This window comes from Mya arenaria, chromosome 17 (genome assembly GCF_026914265.1).
Source record: "Mya arenaria isolate MELC-2E11 chromosome 17, ASM2691426v1".
Taxonomy (NCBI): domain Eukaryota; kingdom Metazoa; phylum Mollusca; class Bivalvia; order Myida; family Myidae; genus Mya; species Mya arenaria.
The window spans coordinates 13,561,198-13,587,559 of record NC_069138.1 but is presented as its reverse complement, the minus strand read 5'-3'; the positions used below and the strand labels follow the sequence as shown (position 1 = coordinate 13,587,559).

The window sequence follows — 26,362 nt, the reverse complement described above, 5'->3', positions numbered from 1 at the left end:
ATGACGAAATAGTGAAAAAAAGAAAATTGTGGAAAACTGACATAAACTTGGCATCAATGAGTAAATTTATTTGCTGAAGTTTTTTTGTATTTTTCCATTAAAAAAGATTACTAGGTATGTCTACCTAGTAGAATTCATTCCTAATGCATGATTGACTAGTCATTGTCATCATGTGATATTACCAAGTTAGGTACATAGCTTAAATATTCCAAGCACTTAAGGTAAGCCTTCGTAGCACATTGAATACAACACTGGACTGCAATTTTGGCAACACTGGTTCGAACCCGGTCTCCGAATTGATTTTTTTCATTTACATTTTGGTATTTTCTTTACAATTACGATATCAAAGAGTAAAACATTTAATTAAATAATTGTCCTGAGATTCCTAACAGAAAAAAACTTTTTGGTGCCAATCTGGTGTACAGTTCCTTTAAGGTCAAGGTTAACTTAAAATCTTGTTAAGTTCAAGGTCATCTTAATATCATAATGTTGAGGTCAAAGATATCTTAATTTCAAAGACAATATCAAAACTAAATCCCTACCAATTTGGACTTTCCAAGAAAATGCATTTAAAGAACTAGATCACTAATCAAACCTGGTTGCCAGGAGATACTTGATTGGCTTGTCAGAGATCTTCATCTTGGCCTCCATGTTCAAGTCCACATTGTAAAGTAGGTCACCTTCACTGCCTGTAATACAAAACTAATGTTCAGAGTAGAATGAAACAGTATTTAATGCACCATTAAAATATGTAGTGATGTCTATACAACTTTGAATTACAAATCTTAAGTAAAGTTGATAATTATGACAATGATTGATGATTATGATGATGATGAGCATGTTGTTATTGTTGTTGTCAATGATAATGATGATAATGGTGGTGGTGGTGATGATGATGATGATGATGATGATGATGATGATGATGATGATGATGATGATGATGATGCTGATGACACCGACCATGACGATATGATGACAATGAACATTGTTCTTGTTGCTGTCAACATTAGTGGTAGAGGTGATGTTGATGATGCTAATGATGATTATGGTGCAGTTCTTGTTGATTTTATTTTTGTTGATGATGATGATGATGATGGTTGTTGTTTTTGTTGATGATGATAAAGATATAAGAAAAGTAATAAATAACCCACCTATTGAAGCATTACTTGGGCTATGACTGAGCCTGCCCCTCCCATAGCTGGGGGTCCCTGGGTGGAGCCACCTCTTGTCCCGCGTGTGGGGCCTTGTGTCTACAGGTGGGGTAGGGGTGGGGCATACCTGGGAAGGGGTGGAGATGTTTTCATAACTTGACCACAGGGAGCTGGGTTTGCTACTTATACTGGGGGTGCGGAGGAAGTCGGCAATCCTCTTTTCTGTGGAGCTGGAAGAAAACCATGTGAAATGATACTATAGTAACCAAGCTAAACTATCCATTATTTAGGGTTTTAGCACAGCCTCAAAAGAAAGTAGGATATTTTTTGCCATGTTCAACCCGAAAGTCGGAAAATAAGGTTTTTTTTACATAAATTGTCCAATATTTCCTAAAATTTCCAGGATTAAGATGTAATTTTCCACATCTTAAAACTTAACTAGTTATACTTTGATTAGCATAACCTTTGTGTGACAGTTTAAGTTATCAGCCTTCATGTACATGTGCAAATGGTCACTCGCAGTATGTGTACCAAGTTTCATTCAAATATTTTGAACAGGTCTTAAGTAACTGCCTAAGGTCAAGTTTTTGCACTAAGATGTGGATGACAACACTTATGCTATCACAATACACAGACTTCTTTTGGCAAAAAGCAGACCAGCTTAAAATGTAAACTTTTCACCAACTTGAAATTTTGCACGATTTGCTGACTGACCTTGAAGGTGACTGTGATGTATAATTCCCGCTGTACAATTCTGTCCACTCAATATCATCCTCGATGATCTTCAGCCCAAGTGACGCTTGCCTACTAGCCAAACTCGGTGTCTTCAAAAATTCAAACAATTTCTTTCTCTCTGACCCTCGTCCTTCCCCAGAGGTCGCACCCTTGCTGCTAGGCGACGAATTCAGTGAGTCCAGTGAACCGAGACTTCCTGACAACGAGTTCAGTGAACCATGACTGCTTGTTGCCATGGAAACGTCAGATTCCAGTCGAGAACACTTTTCTTGTATGCAGCCGAGATCGAGAGAGTTTTTTCGTGAGTCTCTCTCAAGCATGGCTGTCCTGTGGCGGTCAAAGTCTGATTGAAGGTCAAGGTCACTGTGGGAGTTATGAGATGACCGCCGTTCACCATTTGGAGTAATGTGCCCACAGTCTATCTCTGTGTCCACAACTACATTGGAGAAATCCAGTCTGTATTGGGCATCTATAATGATAAAATAATATCACTATTACAAGAAAGTGTAAACAATTTTTGTTTCAGTCCTTAAATTACACTCAAACACTTCTTTAAGAGTTTAAAAAAATTTAAATAGGAATGATCTGTATAAAAATCACATATAACCAGTTTTTCATCGATCAAAATAAATTTTAAGTACTTATGTATTTTGGCTAGTGAAATAAGCTACTTAAGCCTCTTAGGTTTAAGAGGTTTTGAGAAATTGGGGCCAGTTGTTTTTAACAGCTTTAAACTTTGATTTCACATCCTGTACTGAAAGCAACTATGCACATTCAATGATCTATCGATCATGTGTATTTTCTTTGAAAACATCTTCATTACTTTGTATATTCATTTGTTACAACTTAAATACTAGCTATCTTTTTGTTCATTTGCAATAAAAAAACCTTATCATTTAGTAAATACTGTTTTTAGCACAATTTTAAAGACAGCATTAAGCTGACAGGAATCACATTTGAGGTATTCCTTGGTGGAAACCAGTACTGGTCCCCTGAGAGGCCAAGAAAGCGTACCCCTGGCGGGCCTCAAACCTTAGTAACAACCTCATGGGTAAGATGCTGACACCTTTAACCAATTGACAACCCCCACCTACATTTATTTTAAAGTACATTTATTTTCATAAGGTATGTTATTGAAGCATAACTACGCAAATTCAACAATTTTTTATGAAAGCAAAATTTATACATTTTAATTTTAGTTGCAATTAAATGATTCTTTATCATCATGAAGGCGTTGGAACAAAAATAAGTAATTTCAAGCAAAGATTTTTTTTACCAAAACAAAATAATCACAGAAATTCCAAAGATATACCTTGGTCTCCTCTATTGACATGTACAACTTTGGCACTCTTCTGTGTTGAGCTCCCTGAATCTGCAGATGTTGACCCATGACGTTTGACCTTTGACCCTTGTGTATCATCTAACTTCTTTGACTTTTGGTCACCATAGAAACTCTTGAGTTTACCTATGAGGTTAAGTGTGTGTGGCCTGTCAGGTGAAGTTTTACCACTTCCAATTTTTTTGTTTTCTGCTTTAAGAAAATTTTCGTTGTTACCTTTGTCACTTTGACCTGAAGGCCTTCTATCTTTAGCATATGACCTTGACTTGTGATCACTTTCACAACTATTTCCATGGCAACCATCATTTTCCTGACCAACAAGTCCACTATTTCTTCTATCCTGCATGCTTTGACCAATATCATGTAGATCTCTTTCATGATTCACAGTCCTTTTGCTATTTATTCCACTGTTTCCATGGTAACCACAGTTGCTAGGCATGCTGTTGTCATGGAAACCAGTGCTACCATGGGATATGGAAGATAACCAGTAACCAACTTTTTCCTGTCGTGAAATATCTCCGCAACTTTGAATTTCTGAAGGAAACATCTTCACCTGTGTTCCATGATGTTCCTCCATTTCATACCCTTCCCTAGTCCTGCTCAATTCACTATCCGACAAACTCCCCCTTCTAATTTCACCTTTCTCATCTTCCACGTCATTACCCTTATCTACAGTAAATTTCTCTGAATCATCCACAATCTCTTTACATGTATCGTCTTGGTTTCCATAAGGCACTTTATTGATCACCAGATTGCATTCACCAGATATTGCACTGTGTGAGTCATCATTATTGCACTTATTTGTCAAAGGTTGACTTGTTTCAACATTGACCTCATCATCATCCACTTCTATGCTTCTATGAACAATAAAATCTCCATCAAACTTCTGTACTCCATTCAATCTCCTAGATTTATTCTCTAATGCCTTATTGTCCAGCTCTTCACAGGGGGAGCAGCTAAGAGATATTCTTCGCGTTTCAAATACTTTCATTGTCTCCTGACTTTGCAATAGAAGAGTACAATCCTTACACCTAGATTTCAGTTTTTTACACTCCGAACACAACTGACTCATGTCCTCAATAGCACTTGACCTTCTGCGACCTTTAGTGAAATTGAAAACCCTCAAATCTTCATCATCATCATCAACAATATCATCATCGTCATCATCATCATCCTCATCAACATTATCATCAACCCCATTTTGCAATCCACTTGTCAGAATATCATTTTTATCCCTTCCCTCATCACTATCTATTGATCTACCAAGCTGTGATAGCCTTTTTCTAACAGTTTTTTTACTTTCGGGTGTGACAGCTGGGGAAACAGAAACTGAGGCACCACTCGAAAGATAGTCTTCATCAAAACTAATTCCACGTGCACCTCCCCCATTAACAATACTTAATTGATTGTTTGCATACACATGTGCCTCGTTACTGTGGTCGCTTCTATCTTCTAAGTAAATACTTATGACTGTCCCATTTTTATTCAATAAACTCTCTTGCTTATCAATAAACCGCACTTTCTCCGAATCAGAACTTCTTTCAACCTGAACATCAGGATTTTCTGACACTTGGTCCATTACCATAGAAGCAAAACTTTCTCTTCTAGCTTTCTCTTCCATTCTAGCTTCAAAAACATCCTCTTCCATATCAACACTGCTGACAACAGTTTGAGTAAAGAGGCTTCTTTTCACTGATCCACTGCCCTCAGAATTCTTTGACTCAAGTCCTCTTGCCTTCTTACTAGTTAACTCACAACCTGAATCTTCACTCCAGAGAGAACCTCCGGTGGATCCCCGTTCTTGACTAACATTTTGTGCACTTCTTCTTTGCTCAAATACACCTCTTTTCTCAGTATTCTTTCTTCTATCAACTCGACTTCTACCTGATCCACTGTCAATGTCAAACCTACTCTCAACACTTAGTTTCTGACTTGAGATTTGATTTTTCATTGAAGTGAAGGACTCGTCTTCATTAAGCATAGTAGCACTATTTTTTCTTGCAATTCTTTCCATCTCAATCTCTTCATCTTCTTCGACTGCTTGAGCCACATCTTCATCGTCTACTGAGTAGTTTCTAATCTTCTCTAATAGTTCAAGGTCATTTTCAGAGCAATTTCTTTCAATTTTTCCTGGAACACAAAGACTTTGAAACTGACCTTCAACTTCAACATGACCTTGACTGGTTTGTCCTTGTCCTTGACCTTCTAAAAGCTTTTCCATATTACTGCTTATGTCATTAAGGTATCTGTGGGCCATGAGAAAGTCAATGTCATTTTCTGAAGAGCTCCTCCTTCTTAATGAGAGTTTGGGCTTTGATACAGCTTGCTTGTTCAATCCATCTCCATTGGTACAAAACTTGTCTTCAGCTAAAATATAAAACCATTCATTGTGCTCAACTATTCATGAATAATGAGGTACATGTAGCTATCAGTTTTATCCATGATCTATATTTAATTGAAGGTGATTCCATATTATTTTGATGCATTTTGAAAGGGTAGAAAAAGAAAATGTTAAAAAATGAATACAAATTAATACAGCAAACAAGAGTTTTTGGCAATGTATATCATCTCATGTCCTATTTAAGCTGAAATAATACAGTGAAACTGCGTTCCCTCGAACAAGCGGTCGCTTGAGAACCGGCGTTCCCTCGAGGTCGGAGCTTGGTCCCGAACTTTTTTCCTTCTATTTTCATATAAAATATACCCAAGCTGCCTCGAAACCTAATTATGTCGAGCAGTCGAGCAATATCCTCGGTCCCAAGTACACAAATCATGTACAAAACCTTATGGCTCCCTCGAGGACATAATTTCACACTTTTTCCCGAACGCGTGTTCCAAAATAAACAAACATTTGCTAGGTGTTAAAATTTTCGCAAGTTGTAAAAATTGCAATGACAGTTGAAAGGCAATTTGATAAGGTGTGAAAAACTGTTTTTCATTGTTAACGCATGACCGATATTAGTTGATATGGGCATTTGAGATGATAATTATGAGAAGTTACTGATAAGAAGTTAATTGTGAGAAATTTAAATGAGTAATAAAAATATGAATAAAACACTACCATATCAATTCAACATCGGATTGAACAGTTTCGCGAAACCGACATCTTGTCACAAGATGCGCCATGCAATCAACAATCCTTGATTTTGCGAAACTTAAATCTGACTAATGCCACAATATGTACTGTGATACAAATGTTGCTTGTTACGAAAATGTGCTTTTTTGTTAAAATAAACATTTCTATTTATTCATTTATTGTTTTTTCTTTTGCGTTTTACATTTAGTTTAAGACAAACTTTGAACATATTAGCGATTTCCACAACGCCACACATATTCGGTGTCTTGGTAAACAGTCTGTTTGACGACTTCAAACTTAAAATACACTAAAAGATATTTCATATCAAACTGGAAAATTGAAAATCGGGTCGTTCGAAACATCGGTTCCCTCGAGGTTTTGGCTCGGTCCCTGGCGACCTCGAGCGATCGCAGTTTTACTGTAATACCAAAATTACAGAGGGTCAACAGGGGTCAAAGTTTAGAATAATGGGTAATGGAGCTATAAGAAAACTAGCTTATTTGAGGGTCAGGCTCCTATAACTGTGAAATATATTGCGTACCATTGTCTTCATATTCAATTTCATCGGAATCCTGCTGCAGGCCAAGACTTGACTGGTTACTGCTTTCAGGATGTTTCTGCTCACGACCAGTCAATCTGGGCTCAGACTGGTATTCTTAAATGAAAACATATCTATCATTTAATGATGATAGTGTGGCTATCTATACAATTGTATATTGCTGCTGGAAGCTAAGAAGATTCCTAGTAACTGATTTCTAGTTGCTTCTGCTGGTCACTAGTCATTCTTGCAGACATGTGTTTCCGGTCATGTGATCAATGCGGGAAAACCCTGTCTTACATCCCCCATGTAAGGTGAGTCACTCGCAACAACGCGCCACTTCTTATTTCTTTTATTGTATGGTTTATGAAAGGTATATTAATATGCCATTTTAATAAAGCGCAATCAAATATACAAATATGCAAGACTTTTAATTATAATTGAAAATAAATAATTTTTACAAAAGAACTCAACCCTATGTTTAGAATGCGGGCTACATACAACACTCTATAAAAGTGGAGACGTCTTTGGGTGTGGCAAGCCGAAGGGATTCCCTATTCCTATTATACTCACTACTGCAAAAAAATACTTACCCTATTTCTGGATAGTCGGGCTTTACAAGACATACTAGAAGTTGTCTCCATGGAGAAACACAGGTCAGAGGACATTGGCTAGCTGAAGGGATTCCCTCCCCCAATCTTATTTTTGGATGGTCAGGCTTTTCAAGACATACTAGAAGTTGTCTCCATGGAGAAACACAGGTCAGAGTTAATGGCAAGTTATAGAGATTCAACCACCCCATATACAACCCTGTCAGATCCCCCACCCTCTAGCCAAAGAATTACTCATCCCTCCTCCAACATCAACCATTACCTCCAAGTTATTACCTACCGCTTTGTTTGGAAGGCAGGTCGGCTATATATGATAATTATGCTGGAATACTTAAGTCGACCGAAGGTGACAGGTCAGTGGGCATGGCTAGCTGAAGGGATTCCCTCTGCCAACCCCACATCTATAACAAAATAAGTACTCACCCCTATGTTTAGAAGGCCGGACTATGTACGACATGCTAGAAGTTGTTTCAATGGAGGGTGACAGGTCAGTGGGCGTGGCTAGCTGTAGAGACTCCATGACCCCGTACACGACCAGGTTTCCCTCCCCCGTCCCCACCCACACTGAGTCCCCATATGCCAGCAGGGAGGTGATTCGAGCTCTGTTAAAATATGTGTCATCTTCCTGAAATTGCAAAATTAAGACAGTTACTCAGTATAGATTTTAAGTATCTTTTTAAAAGAAGATTCATATTACCCGACTAATATGATGAAAATCAGGGAACAAATATCAATTTATATTATAAAAATGTAATAAATTCGGTGATTTCATATTAGCCCAGTTATTTGTGAGCTGTATTTGCCTGAGCCGGTATCGCGTCAAATACGTAATAGTTGATTAATAATACTTTATACCACTGAGCCTATAAATTTGAACTTTTAATTTTATTTCGCCATTTGATCATATTAATAATTGACATTTTGACCAACAATACGCTGACACTGTGAGACACCGGCTTTTAATAGATGCTTATTAGACATCATCACTGAAGTAACAATTTTAAGAAGAGAATAATTATTCAGTGTGATCCAAATGTTAACCAACCTTCCTCAGCTGTGGGTATCTGTCAGTCCGTGTGTCATACAGCATTCGACAGTTCAGCGTCTTTGGGTCCCACAGCTCCAAGATTGACGATCCTCTGAGAGAAATCCAGATGCCGAACGGACTGACACACAGCGACAGAATGTGATCATAGGGGTTGACTGACACGGAGAAAATGTCCATGGCGTCTAGGGTTCTGAAATAAGCAAAGTGTTCATAGGTCCGAGCTATAATGGGCCAAACCAAAAATCATATTTCATTTCTATGAATCAACTTTATTTTCCGTATCATGAAGATACACACCTGTTCATACACTGGCATTACTGAATAGTGACATAAAGAAACAAAAGTTTTTTTTATTTATTTTTCAATCAGTCAAACAATTATATTTTCCAGAATGAGTATACCATGTTACAGAACGATGTGTGGGAATACCATGTTACAGATACAATGTTACAGAACAATGTTTGAGTAGATCATATTACAGAACAAAGTGTGGGAATTCCATGTTGCGATGGTAACGACGATGAGTGAATGATGTTACAGAACAATGTTGAGTACATCATGTTACAGAACAAAGTGTGGGAATTCCATGTTGCAATGGTAACGACGATGAGTGAATGATGTTACAGAACAATGTTGAGTACATCATGTTACAGAACAAAGTGTGGGAATTCCATGTTGTGATGGTAACGACGATGAGTGAATGATGTTACAGAACAATGTTGAGTACATCATGTTACAGAACAAGGTGTGGGAATTCCATGTTACGATGGTTAAGACGATGAGTGAATGATGTTACAGAACAATGTTGAGTACATCATGTTACAGAAAAACTTGTGGGAATTCCATGTTACGATGGTTACGATGATGAGTGAATGATGTTACAGAACAATGTTGAGTACATCACGTTACAGAACAACTTGTGAAAATTCCATGTTAGGATGGTTACAACGATGAGTACATCATGTTACAGCGCAAAGTGTTGGAAAACCATGTTACAGATACCATGTTCCAGATACCATGTTACAGAACAATGTTGAGTACATCATGTTACAGCGCAAAGTGTGGGAAAACCATGTTACAGATACCATGTTACAGAACAATGTTTGAGTATACCATGTTACAGAACAATGTTTGAGTATACCAAGATACAGAACAATGTTTGAGTATACCAAGATACAGAACAATGTTTGAGTATACCAAGATACAGAACAATGTTTGAGTATACCAAGATACAGAACAATGTTTGAGTATATCAAGATACAGAACAATGTTTGAGTATACCAAGATACAGAACAAAATATGAGTATAACTTGCTACAGAACTTACTTGGCATGCATGATTGCAACAGTGTTGCCGCTGGCACACCAAACTTGGTCTCCTAGCAACATCAGACAAGTGACGGGGGCTTGACCAATCGTAACATATATCACATCCAGATTTGGCTCCGATTGGTTGTATTGTTTCTATAAATTGAAATATACAACAAATGTTTTGAGATAAATATCATTGACTTGTAAACAATTTGATAGTTTGCAATTTTATAATTGTAATGGCATTAAATTCAGTTTTCAGGGAAATCATCAGACATGTGAACCTTTGGCAATGACAGAGATTTAGGTCTCTAAAGCGGTAGATTGGGTTCAAATCACCAAAAAATGATTTTCCTTCATATGATTTTTTAAATACGCTTTCTTACTTAAATGGCAAAAAGGTTAAAATTTCTCAAAATAAAGGCAGTTAACTGCATGGTGTTTATTATTTTCAAAGAAACATGATTTTAATATAAATTTTGTTTCAAATTTAAATTATGAAATTTTTTAAAATAAAATGGTTCAACAGTGGTCGAAATTAAGCCCGCAAGACCTGCACTGGTGAAAGAATGCTAGGCTTTTTTTAATTATGAAAATTATATAACATGACTTATACAACTCCCTATGCCAAATGCCAAGGTTTAATTTGGGAATGTTGTCCAAAATATTGATTACAATAATGACTTAACTTTATTAAACGATAAATTATGTGCATAACCACCCACCTCATTCACCGCTACTGTGCCATCAGCCAACCCTGCGAAGATCCTTGTCATGTTTGCCTCGCTGTCGTCATAGCAACACAGAGACAGGATCGCATCATGCAGCTGCACCTGAAAAACACAGAATACTTTAGATAATGTTTACAATGCTTGCTGAATATATTATTACATTGATTTCACTATTTTCAAACGAAATCCTTTATAAAGTTTTCGAAAAATCAACATTAAAATCTCAATTTCAGATATTATTTACATTGCCTGTTGCCTAAATATTTACGACATTTTACCCTTTTCCGTCGAAGCCATTTATTAAGTTTTCAAAATATCAATTCTAATTCCAATATTGCCGAATCAATGCCAACATAAGAATCTGACATGAGTGATCATATGATGCCCAATTCATGAAACAAATTTTCTAAAATTGAGCCTTGTTTTTTTTGCGATTTTAGTGCAAGACTGTGTTTAATGAATTTCCTATCAAAAGACCAGTCATGAGCTTTTCTTTTAATATCATAAAAGCTTATGTGCCAATTTAAAGCGCTAAATACATAAAAAGTTGCTTTAAAGCGTGGCCATTTTCAACACTATTATTTATGGCGAGTCATCACCATTTTTGGATAGTTTTTTCACTAGTTATAGAAACAAAAATATGATGACATTATTCCATAAGGGCAATGTCAGTTATGATATAAACAGTGTTATGAAATATATGCATATATTACCGAATGCCATTGCTTGTGAATGTGTTGATTTGAAATGCGATACTCAAAAGTATGATGGTGAAAACGCGAAATCACGAAACTACAATGGTATAAACGCGACTGTATGATGATGAAAACACAATAGTATGATGATGAAAAATCTATAGTACAATTAGGAAAACGCGACAGTACAAAGATGAAAACAAATTAGTTCGTTGATGAAAACGCGTTAGTATGATGATGAAAACATGACAGTAAGATGATGAAAACGCAATAGTACGATGATGAAAACAAGATAGCACGATGATGAAAATGCTATAGTATGATGATGAAAACGCGAAATCACGATATTAAAATAGTGAAAACGTGAAAGTACGATGTTGAAAACACGATAGATTATCTCATTAACATCATCGTACTGTCGTATTATCGTGTTTTCGTTATCGTACTGTCACGTTTTCATCATCGTACTTTCGCATTTTCACCATCGTAGTTTCGCGATTTCGCATTTTCATCATTGTTCTATCAATATTACATTTCAAATCAACACATTCATAGGTGATGGCCCTTATGGCATTCCGTAATATATATGTATGTCATATCTGCTTACAAACAATGTGCCATTTCAAAGATCTTCGCCGTTAAGTGAAATTATCTTAGACTCATATTTCCATTATTTTGCAATGTATAAGTAATCTTGAGCCAGTATTCAAGGAAAAAGCAAAACTCAATAACTTGTTGCCATTTGAAATGTGCCTATAGATTTAAGATTTGTGAAGTTCATTGTAATGACTTAAAGATCCTTTTAATGAAATGGATCCCAGACTACTTTGCCTAAACACAACTCATAGGCAATTATGCTATGAAGGGATACATTTTTTAGGATTTGAACATAACTTTGAAACGTAATACCTGCCAAGTTGAAGTGTGATTTTGTGTTTCTATGGCAACCAGTTGCCATGATATGGTCCCCAGCAGCAGTTCATTGGTTCCCAGTGCACACATACACATGACACGTGTCTCCAGCTGGTGAGCAGATTTAAAACATTTAATATTATGTTATAAACTGTCAAGTTATTTGAATTGGTTCCGAGCAGGTGGTTCATTGGTACCCAGCGCAGTTATACATATGACAAGCATCTCCAACTGGGGAGTGGAACCAAAACATGAAATTCAGAATGGTTCCCAGCGGTAGTTCATTGGTACCCAGCTCACTCATATACATGACAGTCTCATCTCAAGCTTATAGGAGTGGAACTGAGGCCAACTATTAAATGTAATATACTGGTAAGAAATTCAAAATGGTTACAAGCAGTAATTCATTGGTACCCAGCCCAAACATAAACATGACACTCATCTCCAGCTTAGGAGTGGAACCTGCGTCAAATATTAAATGTTTTTAAACTGGTAAGAAATTGGAATTGGTACCAAGCAGAATTCCTTTCAACTCAGTGCATATATACACATATACAAATTACAGTCGTCTCAGAAAACACATGATGAATTGGGTTTATACAAATTTATTTCGATTGTGTAGACTGAAATCTCTCTTAAGTGCTTTTTTCTTGGCAGAAAACAGAACTATGTCCTTTGACAGGTCCAGAGAATGTTCCGCAATTGTTCCGTTTGCGGAACTGAGCCCATCATAAACACTTGGGCAGACGTCTATATAATGAATTTTAAGCATGTTGTAACTTGAGAAGTAGTATGGCATCTAAAACATGCTTGCAGATGAATCCTTTTTTAAATTGAAAAAACATATACTGCCAGTTTTATAGCTAGATATTTCTGGTTAAAATTAACAGTGTTGTTAACCGGACTGTTGTTAACCGGACTGTTGTTAACTTTAAAACTATAAAAGTTGCCTTGATACACACGTGATCTGCAGTACTTAACACAAATATTGAGACATCTGATTCAGCTACGCTGGTTTTATTCAAACATCAGCGTAACATAAATCATTCACCTTTAAAAGTTAACAACATTTGCTGTTAACAACGCTGTTAAATTTAACAAAATTCTTACCAGCCAGCCCACTGTATTTGTTTGGCTACAAGAGGTGAAAGGTCATAATCTATCGATTATATAATTACACTCAACAGACGCACAATATTTACCTTGAAATCAACAGTGAACATGGTACTGGAGTCACATGACACGCAGCAAAGTCGCCCCATGTTCTGGTCCCCGTAACAAAACCACACCCTTCCTGTGAACAGAAGAATTAATTTCCCTTCTGTTATTTTCTACAAATCAGAACCTTCATAGACAGTATCCATTAAATTCTAACATTAATTACATAATGATTTTCCTGGAGATATCATTTTTTCATTTAATAATTATTATCCAATAAGCAAGGTTTTAAGTGTACAATCATACATACACTTTGAAGGTCAATTTCAATCAAGTGGTTATTGGGTAACAACACTGTTTTGTACTACGTTGTCAAGGACAACAGTCAATAAGTAACATGCGCTAAATGTTGATAAGGTTGTAATTTATCTGAAGATAGTTTTTGAATAGCTTCTTGTTACATTCCAATTTCAGAGTCAATGTGTAGACAAAACAAAAACAAAATGATCAAACACGGAACAAGTGTATTTCTGCACTTTACAATGTTCAATAACTAGCATGCAGTAATATGTGAATTGTGTTGTAATTTATCTGCACGATAGTTTTTGAACATTTTACTAAACTCACCGTTGTCAAGGGTGACAGCACATTCGATGCCGAGAAAACTTCCTGATTCTGCCTCCATACTCATATACTGGAAAATAAATAAGAAATACAGCCATGATAAAGGATTAAAAAGGGGCATAACTCCATTACAACTGTTGCCAGAGTTATGAACCCTAATACACACATTTGTATTGCCTCTGGCAACATGTGTACCAAGTTTCATTTAAATATATTGAGTACATTTTTAGTTTAATATATTGCCATTAAAGTTAATGTTAATGAGTGCAGACAGCAACTAAACCAAGGCTATCACAGTACCAATACTTTTGTCTTGGAAAATCAGATAACAAATCTTTCTAGGACCAGAGAATAATATTGTTGATAAATTTTCACCAGACCATTTTCTGATGTTTGCATTGTTAGAGACTTATATTTTTGCGTTTTTTATTATTATTTTTTTATTTTTTCCTTTTATTACTTTTATTATTCCAAAACATTCAAGCAAAATGTAAATACAGTTTGAACAGTTATTATAATAATATTTTTCGTCATACTGTTCACATCATACACTGACTTTCTATGCAATTCGTAACTGTACACTGCTACATGGAAAGGAATTAGTATAAGCAATTACATTGCTTGTTTTTCAATCCATTTCATCATACTATTTCTGTACTGTTATTTCTGTATATGTGAACTGAATAAATATGTTTAAACTAAAGAGACTTAATGTCATTACACTTTAAATTTTGTTCTTTTATTTCTTGAAGCAATTTACAGTTTAAAGAAAGATAACTATGTTGATCAAAGTTTAACTTTCATGAAGCCAACAAGATAACTTCATTCTTAACTAAACCAGTCAATCTTTTGGTAAAAATTATTTATCCACATAATTATGAAATAGTAAGATGACGTGATCTTAGTGATTATGAATGGGCGTTTTGAGCATAGCGAACGACTACTTCTTAATCATTAAGATTTTACTTCAGGTCATCTCACTGACTAAAAACATAACCTCATTGGCCGACACATTGACACAAAAGGCAGACCTTTAGCACCTACTGAAATTGAAATTATTAATGATTAAGCCTAGATGGTGTATTATATACTTACTGACTATCTACAATATCAATGGTTAAAATGTAGGTTGCATTTTACCAATTTTTTAAAGTACATTTTTTTCTTAAAGCAACACTGTTGTTTTTTTCACTTTCAGATACATCCTCATAAACCCACCATCTGTTCCCGCTCTGCAAACGCGAGTCTCTGTAGCTCCTTCCGCTTGTATTTCTCCTTGAGCGCGTTCAGATAGCATGTCTGACGGGACTGAATGTCGCGACGCTTCGGGAACGGTCTCATACCTTCGAAAGATAGCTGGAAAAGTACATAAAATTATGATTATAATAATTCTTTGACAAAAAAAATTTTCTTCGATAATCTTCAGTGCATTCGAACATCTCCCCCATGAAGCATGTTTGGTGGGACTGAATGACACTATTTTTGTTTTCAATAATTTACGAAATATGTACTCCTTTAAGAGTTTTTATACTTTTGATAGGAATTATCTTTATGATAATCACAATAAACCATTTTTCATTTATCTAACTTCATTTTAAGTATGTATTTTGGCTAATTGAAATAAGCTACTTAAACCTGTTTACCTTAAGAAGTTTCAAGAAACTTGGGCCAAGATTATAAGTATCTTCCATGGCCGAGAGTGTAAGATAGGTTCATCCCGTAAAACACCCTGCGTGAGGGTTGGGATGAACCTATCTTACACCAGCGGCCATGGTAGATGCTTTCTCTCCCAACTCAGTTAAACGAAATTTAGTAAAAATGTGTTTTTAGCTGGAACTCTTTTGTGCGTAGTAAAAATAAATGCATATGGATATTTGATAATTCGTGGTTGACATGGATATGCGCACAGTGATTCTGGTTACGTTAATAGTCAAATCTGTCTTGAAATAGTTCTGAGGAGAGTGAAGCATTATTTCTTGGAAGGTGCGTGAAAACTTTTTTACGGTGACATTTGAAGCGAGAAATAATTAATTAGCATTCTAAATATTGGCACAAGACAAGGTTTCTATGATGCTACAGAATACAGTCTTCAACAAGGGAGGTAATTACAATGTGAAGACCATTAAAAAGGAGTTCCATACGGGTGTTTTGTCTTTGCCAGTGGGCAAGATAAGAATTTCTAGCATGGTTAATTTTTTGGATCTACTTATCTGAGGTGGGAGAAATAAGACTCCATGGTGTTTACTATCATTGATTGAACAGTTGAATATTTAACGCTGAGTCATTAAACAGCCGACAGACGTAGGTCTTTTAAATGCTTATCAATCGAATATTGATCCAATGTAGTTTTTGCCTGATGTCAATAGCAACAAAAATCTTTAAAAACATCAATGTCTAAAAATAGATTTTGCCTGATGTCAACAGTAACACAAAGTTTATGGCAATTTCTAAAAATAGATTCTTTGAAAACAGACAAGTAGAAGAAGACGTATTCCACACATTTAAAATGTAAAAAGTTATACGCGGCACCTGCATGAGCCCATCAACGTCGTACGTAAGTTTCGTGCACGCCTTCAGGTGTTTCATCACACCCATCGTGTCGCATTTCTGCAGAATGTCGTTTTCATGAAGTTGGAGAATTGCGAGGGAAAATCGAAACAAAACCTTCGGCCCTTCCAATAGAAAACAGTCCCACATTCGAAGAAGCGTCTGAAAAGAGATAAATAGCAATTTTTTAGATAAAGTAATTTAGTTGTTCCTGTTTCCAGACATACAATAAAAAGAAAAGAAAATAATCATTTTATGATTTTAACTTGACATTTTATTCAGACTGTTATTCTAATCCCCTTTTGGGACAACTTTTTGGCAGTTTCTTGTCTTATAAAAATGCGCAAATGTTTTAATACAGAGATCTTAAAGCTGCACTCTCACAAATTAATGTTTTGACAACTTTTTTATATTTTGTCTTGGAACGAGCCAAGTTTTGTGAAAATCCATGGAAACCAGTTATATGAGACTGATGACAAAAAAGCAGATAGCAGAGTTTTATATTTAAGTTCAAAAACTGATGTTTTATGCAAATTTCTTAAACCGTTAGTAACAGTTTAAGCCATAAAACATTAATTTTCGAAAGGAAATATGAAAATGTTAGATCTGATTTTTTGTCAGCAATATTATATCATTGGTTTGCAAAAAACAATGCAAAAAATTGCTCTTTCCAAGACAAAAAATAAAGAAGTTGTAAAAATGTTATATTTTGAGAGTGCAGCTTTAAAGATAAACAATGCTGTTGTCAATTAACATTAACTGAGTTCTCAACAAGGAAGTTTGGAAGAAATTAAAACTCATTACAAAAAAAAAATAGATTATGTATGGAATTTTTTATTAATGATAAATTAACCTTTTTAATAAATATGTCTGATTTATTAAGGTCTAAAATCGCGCGATGCAGCTTTTAGACCTTGGACATGATAATATCCACAGGGAGTTGCTTTAAATTCCTTAAATAACTCGCCTTAAAGGTATTAACCTATCTATTAAAATGGTGACAAAATATCAGAAAAGATTAAGATCCTAATATTCGAATGATAAAATGGTGACAAAATATCGGGAAAGATTAAATTCCCTGTTGTTTTGAGTGATAGCTTAAGTCTATAATCAGATAACATATTGTCAATGTGTTGATAAAAATGATAAATTCACAATACTTCCTCAGCAAATAGTAGATTGAAACTAAACTATTTCACCTTGTATTAACAAAAAACCTTTATTTTGAGTTGTTTTTGTTAAATATCAGAAATACTGTGCACCAATTGGATCCACAAGCTAATTCCCTACCCCCACCCCCCCCCAACCCCACTCCTTGAAACTTGAAATTCTGTGAGTCACTAGAACCTTTTAACGTCAATATTGGAGAAACATATGATGTTTGACAATGATGACTTTAAACACCATGTTTTCATCAAATTTATTCATATGCATATATTGTTTTGACCTTTTTCTAGCTCTTAACTCTCTATTAACATGTTTCCCAACCTCTCTATTAACATGTTTCCCAACCTCTCTATTAACATGTTACCCAACCTCTCTATTAACATGTTTCCCAACCTCTCTATTAACATGTTTCCCAACCTCTCTATTAACATGTTACCCAACCTCTCTATTAACATGTTTCCCAACCTCTCTATTAACATGTTTCCCAACCTCTCTATTACCATGTTTCCCAACATCTCTATTAACATGTTTCACAACTTCTATATCAACATGTTTCCCAACCTCTCTATTAACATGTTTCCCAACCTCTCTATTAACATGTTTCCCAACCTCTCTATTAACATGTTTCCCAACCTCTCTATTAACATGTTTCCCAACATCTCTATTAACATGTTTCACAACTTCTATATCAACATGTTTCCCAACCTCTCTATTAACATGTTTCCCATCCTCTCTATTAACATGTTTCCCAACCTCTCTATTAACATGTTTCCCAACCTCTCTATTAACATGTTTCCCAACCTCTCTATTAACATGTTTCCCAACCTCTCTATTATTATCCTCTCTATTAACATGTTTCCCAACCTCTCTATTAACATCCTCTCTATTAACATGTTTCCCAACCTCTCTATTAACATCCTCTCTATTAACATGTTTCCCAACCTCTCTATTAACATCCTCTCTATTAACATGTTTCCCAACCTCTCTATTAACATGTTTCCCAACCTCTCTATTAACATGTTCACCAACATCTCTATTAACATGTTTCACAACTTCTCTATTAATATGTTCCCCAACCTCTCTATTGACATGTTCACCAACATCTCTATTAACATGTCGCCCAACCTCTCTATTAACATGTCGCCCAACCTCTCTATTAACATGTTTCACAACCTCTCTATTAACATGTTAATCAACCTCTCTACTAACATGTTTCACAACCTCTCTATTAACATGTTTCACAACCTCTCTATTAACATGTTTCACAACTTCTCTATTGACATGTTTCACAACCTCTCTATTAACATGTTTCACAACTTCTCTATTAACATGTTTCACAACCTCTCTATTAACATGTTTCACAACTTCTCTGTTGACATGTTTCACAACCTCTCTATTAACATGTTTCACAACTTCTCTATTAACATGTTTCACAACCTCTCTATTAACATGTTTCCCAACCTCTCTATTGACATGTTCACCAACATCTCTATTAACATGTCGCCCAACCTCTCTATTAACATGTTAATCAACCTCTCTATTAACATGTTTACCAACCTCTCTACTAACATGTTTCACAACCTCTCTATTAACATGTTTCACAACCTCTCTATTAACATGTTTACCAACCTCTCTATTAACATGTTTCACAGCCTCTATATTAACATGTTTACCAACCTCTCTTTTAACATTGTTTCACAACCTCTCGATTGACATGTTTCACAGCCTCTCTACTAAAACATCTTTCACAGCCTCTCTATTAACATGTTCCACAACCTCCCTATTAACATGTTTCACAGCCTCTCTATCAACATGTTTCACAGCCTCTCTACTAAAACATGTTTCACAGCCTCTCTATTAACATGTTTCACAACCTCTCTATTGACATGTTTTACATACTTTTGTATTAATGTGTTTCACAACCTCTCTATTAACATGTTTCACAATCTCTCTATTAACATGTTTCACAATCTCTCTATTAACATGTTTCACAACCTTTCTATTTACATGTTTCACAACCTCTCTATTAACATGTTTCACAATCTCTCTATTAACATGTTTCACAATCTCTCTATTAACATGTTTCACAATCTCTCTATTAACATGTTTCACAACCTTTCTATTTACATGTTTCACATATTTTTGTATTAACATGTTTCACAACCTCTCTATTAACATGTTTCACAACCTCTCTATTTACTTAATATAAGGAATTTATCATAATGTTTTTTCCCAATTTGAAGCTTTGTTCTAGTGAACTTGGGTGAAATAGGACAACCACCTCAGGGGTATGAAATACCGTTTGGCTCTGTTTTCCAACCTACAGAGAATTTATCCACTTAATACAATTGGCTGTTAATATTAAGTTTCTGACCATTTCACCATTTTGGATAAATTTCCAGTTTTTTTTTTTTTTGCATGGGGAAAAGTTAACGCTAAAAAATACCCTAACAATATAGTGATGGGTTTTCGGGGAGAAAAAGATAATCAGACAAAACATAACTAAACAACTTTTTTTCTATATAATCATCTTCAATCACCAAGACGTTCACCTAAGGTTCAACTCTTTACTGACAAATTCCATATTGCTCTGTTTTCTTTTCAAGTTGCCAGTTAAAGACCGGTCTATGATTGATATATCTGCCCCCAGGCATTTTCCAGAAAAACAACCTGCCCAAATATAAACAAACGCCCAAAAATTATAACAGACACCCAAGCTTTGATCTGGCAAAATCTTCTGACAGCTCCCACTTGAATAACTTCCTGTTTTTTTGTAAAACCTTTACACACATTCTATACAAGGGTACCACAAAGGGATGCTAAGGCTGGGACCCATATTCATAAAAACTTTTTAAAGCTGCACTCTCACATATTCTCAGTTTTGACACTTTTTAAAAAAAGATGTCACAGAATTCGCTGATTTTGGCATCAATGCCATCTATTTGGTCATAATGGATAATGAACCATAGAACAAATCTCAAATGTTTGGTATTAAAAACTGGCGAAAAGTTCCATTGTTAGTTAAACTTTAGCCATAAAACATCAATTTTCGAATTTAAATATAATAAATTGTGATCTGATCTTTTGCTAGCAGTCTTATATCACTAGTTTCCAGACTTACACACAAAAATTGACTTATTCAACGAAAGACAAATAATAAAAAAGTTGTCGAAACGATCAATCTGTGAGAGTGCAGCTTTAAGTCATTTCTTTACCTATTTTAGTCACTTTCTTAAAATTTTCATAGTCAAATAAAAAAATAAATATAAGTGTGTTTTAACATTAAAGTATGTTTTTTTTTTTAAAAAGGTGAATGAAAATAATGTATTTCAGAAATTATTAAGATTTTATATCATATACACAATGAGATTTAAATAAGGAAAGTGAATTAAGTTAGGAAATTACTTAGATGCTTTATGAATTATTATAACATAAACTTCTTTACGCATTTTTGGAGTGAACATGTTAAAATTTGTGAAAAGTCAGCCTTTAGTGACTTTAATTCGGTGAACTGTTAGATGTTCACAGTGACTGGTCAAGTAAATTGGTAGCTGACTCAATTAAATGTAGACCACTTAAAAACTAAGTTAGTATATACTTACAAAAAATAAATGGTAATGCGATTGTGTGGCATCAATCCATCTATTTCTTCAAGTAAATTCTAACAATCTTGAATCATTACTTAAAATCTTATGATGGGTGTAAATCAGTGAACATGATAGAATCATAATATATTATCATGTTAAAGGGACTAGACACCAGATGATACATTGTTAGTAAAGAAGAAAATTGTCAAAAACTCACACAAAATTGAATGCCTTGAATCTTACTCACTGATGTATTACATTGCTTACGACACAAAATCATGCGTCTTTTGCATTTTTTGGCGCATTTTCCCCATTTTTCAAAATTGGGTTGTCTACCAGGAAAAATCCAGTAAGTTTAAAATAACGTTGGTATATTTATTTGTACTCACCCATCACATGCTAAATATATATACACACATATAATAGGATACATATTTATATTATTTCTTCATATTATGGCTAAATGTAAAATTTAAACAAGAAACATTAGTTAAGAGTAATCATAAGTGTTTTCCATCAGTAAATACCTAAAACGTTAAGGAATTAAGGTCAGATAAATAACTACAAAATATCATATAAAGTGTACCTATTAAAAACACACAAAAATATGCACAACTCAAGATTTTGTGGAATATGCACATTCTGTAAAAATCTGCGTCTCTGGACCCAAGTCATCCTCTCTGGACCAAAATCTACCTCCCTGCGGACCGAAATCTACCTCCCTGGACCAAAATCTACCTCTCTGGACCAAAATCTAACTCCGTGGATCAAAATCTACCTCCCTGGACCAAAATCTACGCCCTGGACCAAAATCTACCTCTCTGGACCAAAATCTAACTCCCTGGATCAAAATCTACCTCCCTGGACCAAAATCTACCTCTCTGGATCAAAATCTACCTCTCTGGATCAAAATCTACCTCCCTGGAACAGCTAGAGGTTCATATATAAGGCGAGATGCCAACCTTGTTCACTGTTAAGTGTGAGAAATGATCACATGACTTGCAAGCTGTTGGGAAAGACCATTCCAAGCTTTTTAAAACTGGGAAACCATTGTGCACTATTTTTAGAAGGGAAACTCAGCTGAGATATGATTTGAGACATGATAATTGTGTTTATTATTTTAATCATGTGATATGATGTATAATTGGCCTCATACTAGGTCTCGTTGACATCTCTAGGCTTGTTTTGAGATAAAAACTGTATTTGCCGATTTTGGGACCAAAATGGTGTCTGGTCCCTTTAAGAAAGAAGTAAACAAATTCAAGTAGGAAATTGAAGTATCTGTTTAATAGATTATATAGCTCTTATAAAATACTTTACAAACACTTTAAATTAATAAAAGTTCTCAAATTAACATTTTATTACATTATTGTAGCAATTTTAAGCATATTCATCATTTCATAATATTCAAGAAATGCTAGTTAAATTGGCTTGAATTCAATTGTTAATGTGTTTTAAATTAACGATTCAAATTTGTCTCATTTATTTATATATAGTTCGGCTTATTTTCGTTTTTGTGTTTCATAGTTTTAGAAATAGTAGTGTTGGGGGAGGGGTAGGGGTGTTGAAGGACGGGGTCGGTGTGTGTTGGGGGAGGGTAGGGGGTTACTAAGGGTGTGTAGGAGGGAGGAGGGGAGATAAAGGTACTTGGTCCCTGGGCCAAGGTAACGAAATGCATGATCGTCCCAGATGTTCAGCATCATTACAAAGAATCATTTCAGCACGGTGGTGGTTCTGTACAACCAATCAGCTGTGATATTTCAATGGAACACAGGGAATATAGTGATAATTCACTATAGACATGTAGCCATCAATTGTTTATAATATAATCTTGGCAATAGACTATATGGAACCTCCTGAACACTGTATTAAGATAACTAAATGTTTGTTCACCAACATATCATTCATTTTCATTCATCAAAATGTCATTAATTGACAAGACTTCAAAAAGATTAAGAAATGGCCATTTTTATCAAAAATAATTCATACAATGCATTAATTTATACTAAACCTAGTCAGCCTCAAATTAAACAAACAACTTCTTTGGTGTCAAATAAGCCTAAAAAGCTGTATTTAAAGGTTGTTCAGATGGTGGACATGCAAACTCACTCTAATGGTGGACTAAAAATGCAAACTCACTCTAATGGTGGACTTGCAAACTTACTCTAATGGTGGACTTGCAAACTTACTCTAATGGTGGACATGCAAACTCACTCTAATGGTGGACATGCAAACTCACTCTAATGGTGGACTTGCAAACTCACTCTAATGGTGGACTTGCAAACTCACTCTAATGGTGGACTTGCAAACTCACTCTAATGGTGGACATGCAAACTCACTCTAATGGTGGACTTGCAAACTTACTCAGGTGATGGACTTTTCATACAAGTTCAGATAGTAGAGCTGTAAGCTTTCATGCCAGTTCATAATTATGGTAGAGTTGTAAGCCTTCATGCCAGTTCATAATTATGGTAGAGTTGTAAGCTTTCATGCCAGTTCATAATTATGGTAGAGTTGTAAGCTTTCATGCCAGTTCATAATTATGGTAGAGCTGTAAGCCTTCATGCCAGTTCATAATTATGGTAGAGTTGTAAGCTTTCATGCCAGTTCATAATTATGGTAGAGCTGTAAGCTTTCATGCCAGTTCATAATTATGGTAGAGTTGTAAGTTAAAAATGCATACTAGTGCATTTTATAAAGATGTAAGCTACCACACTCAGTCTTTGCCTTAATTTCTTTTCAGCACTTGTCCTTTCGGGCAAGTAATTGAAGAAAACCACTTGCCCAAAACAGCTTTACTTGCCCAAAATAACCAATTCCTACGTAAATATACGAAAGCCAATATTTCAATATTATAATAACGTTCAATCAGGATTTGTGAATTGATGCTGAAGAAATTATGCAAACAGAGGGATCTTAATTTCGGAAAAATGTACTTGCCCATTCGGGCAACCGCCTGGGAATTTCGACTTGCCCGAAACAGTAATTACCTGTCCCGGGTACGACGAAGACTGCACACTAGTTCAGTGAGCAGAAATTGTCAGCATGTAAACAACAAGCTCAGTCAGTAAAGATGTAAGCTTTGACACTAGCTCAGCAGGTAGATGTAAGCTTGCACACTACCGCAGTAGGTAAAGATGTAAGCTTTGACACTAGCTCAGCAGGTAGATGTAAGCTTGCACACTACCGCAGTAGGTAAAGATGTAAGCTTTGACACTAGCACAGCAGGTAGATGTAAGCTTGCACACTACCGCAGTAGGTAAAGATGTAAGCTTTGACACTAGCTCAGCAGGTAGATGTAAGCTTGCACACTACCGCAGTAGGTAAAGATGTAAGTTTTGACACTAGCTCAGCAGGTAGATGTAAGCTTGCACACTACCGCAGTAGGTAAAGATGTAAGCTTTGACACTAGCTCAGCAGGTAGATGTAAGCTTGCACACTACCGCAGTAGGTAAAGATGTAAGCTTTGACACTAGCTCAGCAGGTAGATGTAAGCTTGCACACTACCGCAGTAGGTAAAGATGTAAGCTTTGACACTAGCTCAGCAGGTAGATGTAAGCTTGCACACTACTGCAGTAGGTAAAGATGTAAGCTTTGACACTAGCTCAGCAGGTAGATGTAAGCTTGCACACTATCGCAGTAGGTAAAGATGTAAGCTTGCAAAAAAGCTCAGTTGGTAAAGATAAAAGCTTGCACACTAGCACAGTAGGTAACTCAGTAGGTAAAGATGTAGGCTTGCACACTAAGATGATCCTGAAAATGATATCATAATTTTCTTTCTGCAAATGCTTAATGATTGCAACTTACGCCACGATACCTCTGCCTTCCAATAAAGCTATCAACTTTCCTACAAAAGTTCCTGCTATAATTCAGCAATTGGTTCAGCAACAATATATAAAAAAACCATTTCACAGGTGTTCCAAATATGAAAAGCCTTAAAGATTACAATTTGTGCAACTCTGAACAATTATTTGTTCAATTTCTACCAATTACAATAGGAATGATAGTGTTTATTTTCTAGAAGTTCAGGGTTCTGTAATTATAAAATGTTCCTGGATAATTCAATCCAAATATTTTTTCCACCTGTCGTTTCTGGAACAGTTTGGTACATTGGGGGGGGGGGGGGGAATATGTGTAAAAAAAAAAAAGCTACCACCTATGGAGGTTTAACACTTGTATGATTTGATGATTTTAGTTTATAAAAATTAATTAATTAAACAGTAAATAGCAGATATTATTGCCAATATATATTTAATGGTAAGAAAATATTTGGTAAAATCTTGTATGTTTAAAGTGTCTTAGATGATGACCTGTTTTTAGCATGCAGGGGAACAGCATTATGATGTATCAGATGACTGTTCATTGTAAACTACCAATCATATTGATTAAGTGTATATATTATTGAAGGCTGGTAGGTGATTAAACTGGCTGGCAATTTCACTATAATCTAATTTCAGGGTTAAATCTGTTGATAATGTATCATAATTTATAATTTTTGTTTAAGTCAGACTCTGAAAATGGTATAATTTAAACTAATAAGCAGGATTTGGGTATAATACAGAGGATGAAGAGGGTTTAATTGCATCGCCCTCTTTTTGAGGGTCCATAATTTGGCTCATAGCAACAGTGCCAGACCTGTGACCTTTGAAGTGCCAAACCTTTGACCTCTAACATGCCAGACCTGTTACCTCTTGAAGTGCCAGACCTTTGCCCTCTGAAGTGCCAAACCTTTTAAGTGCCAGACCTGTGACCTCTGAAGTGCCAGACCTGTGACTTGAATGCCAGACCTTTGACCTCAGAAGTGCCAGACCTGTGACTTTTGAAGTGCCAGACCTTTGACCTCTGAAGTGCCAGACCTGTGACCTTTGAAGTGCTAGACCTGTGAAGTGCTAGACCTGTGACCTCTGAAGCAATAGACCTGTGACCTCTGAAGTGCTAGACCTGTGACCTCTGAAGTGCTAGACCTGTGAACTCTGAAGTGCTAGACCTGTGACCTCTGAAATGCTAGACCTTTGACTTCTGAAGTGCAAGACCTTTGACTTCTGAAGTGCCAGACCTTTGACCTCAGAAGTGCCAGACCTTTGACTTCAGAAGTGCCAGACCTTTTACCTCTGAAGTGCCAGACCTGTGACC

The 26,362-nt window shown here is 35.6% G+C and overlaps 1 protein-coding gene across 4 annotated transcripts in view; it reads right to left on the bottom strand.

The window, feature by feature from the left end:
• Nucleotides 1-26,362, bottom strand: part of LOC128224223 (uncharacterized) — a 130,368-nt gene that overhangs the window by 4,394 nt on the left and 99,612 nt on the right. For all 4 annotated transcript variants that reach the window (XM_052934012.1, XM_052934014.1, XM_052934013.1 and 1 more), the window contains 14 exons: nt 16,458-16,637; nt 15,147-15,284; nt 13,932-13,998; nt 13,349-13,440; nt 12,144-12,257; nt 10,534-10,641; nt 9,825-9,961; nt 8,496-8,688; nt 7,874-8,075; nt 6,843-6,956; nt 3,199-5,592; nt 1,866-2,355; nt 1,152-1,381; nt 596-689 (listed from right to left, as the gene is read on the bottom strand). In XM_052934012.1, coding sequence (XP_052789972.1) covers nt 596-689; nt 1,152-1,381; nt 1,866-2,355; nt 3,199-5,592; nt 6,843-6,956; nt 7,874-8,075; nt 8,496-8,688; nt 9,825-9,961; nt 10,534-10,641; nt 12,144-12,257; nt 13,349-13,440; nt 13,932-13,998; nt 15,147-15,284; nt 16,458-16,637 — 4,553 coding nt within the window. The remainder of the gene's footprint in view (nt 1-595; nt 690-1,151; nt 1,382-1,865; nt 2,356-3,198; nt 5,593-6,842; nt 6,957-7,873; nt 8,076-8,495; nt 8,689-9,824; nt 9,962-10,533; nt 10,642-12,143; nt 12,258-13,348; nt 13,441-13,931; nt 13,999-15,146; nt 15,285-16,457; nt 16,638-26,362) is intronic.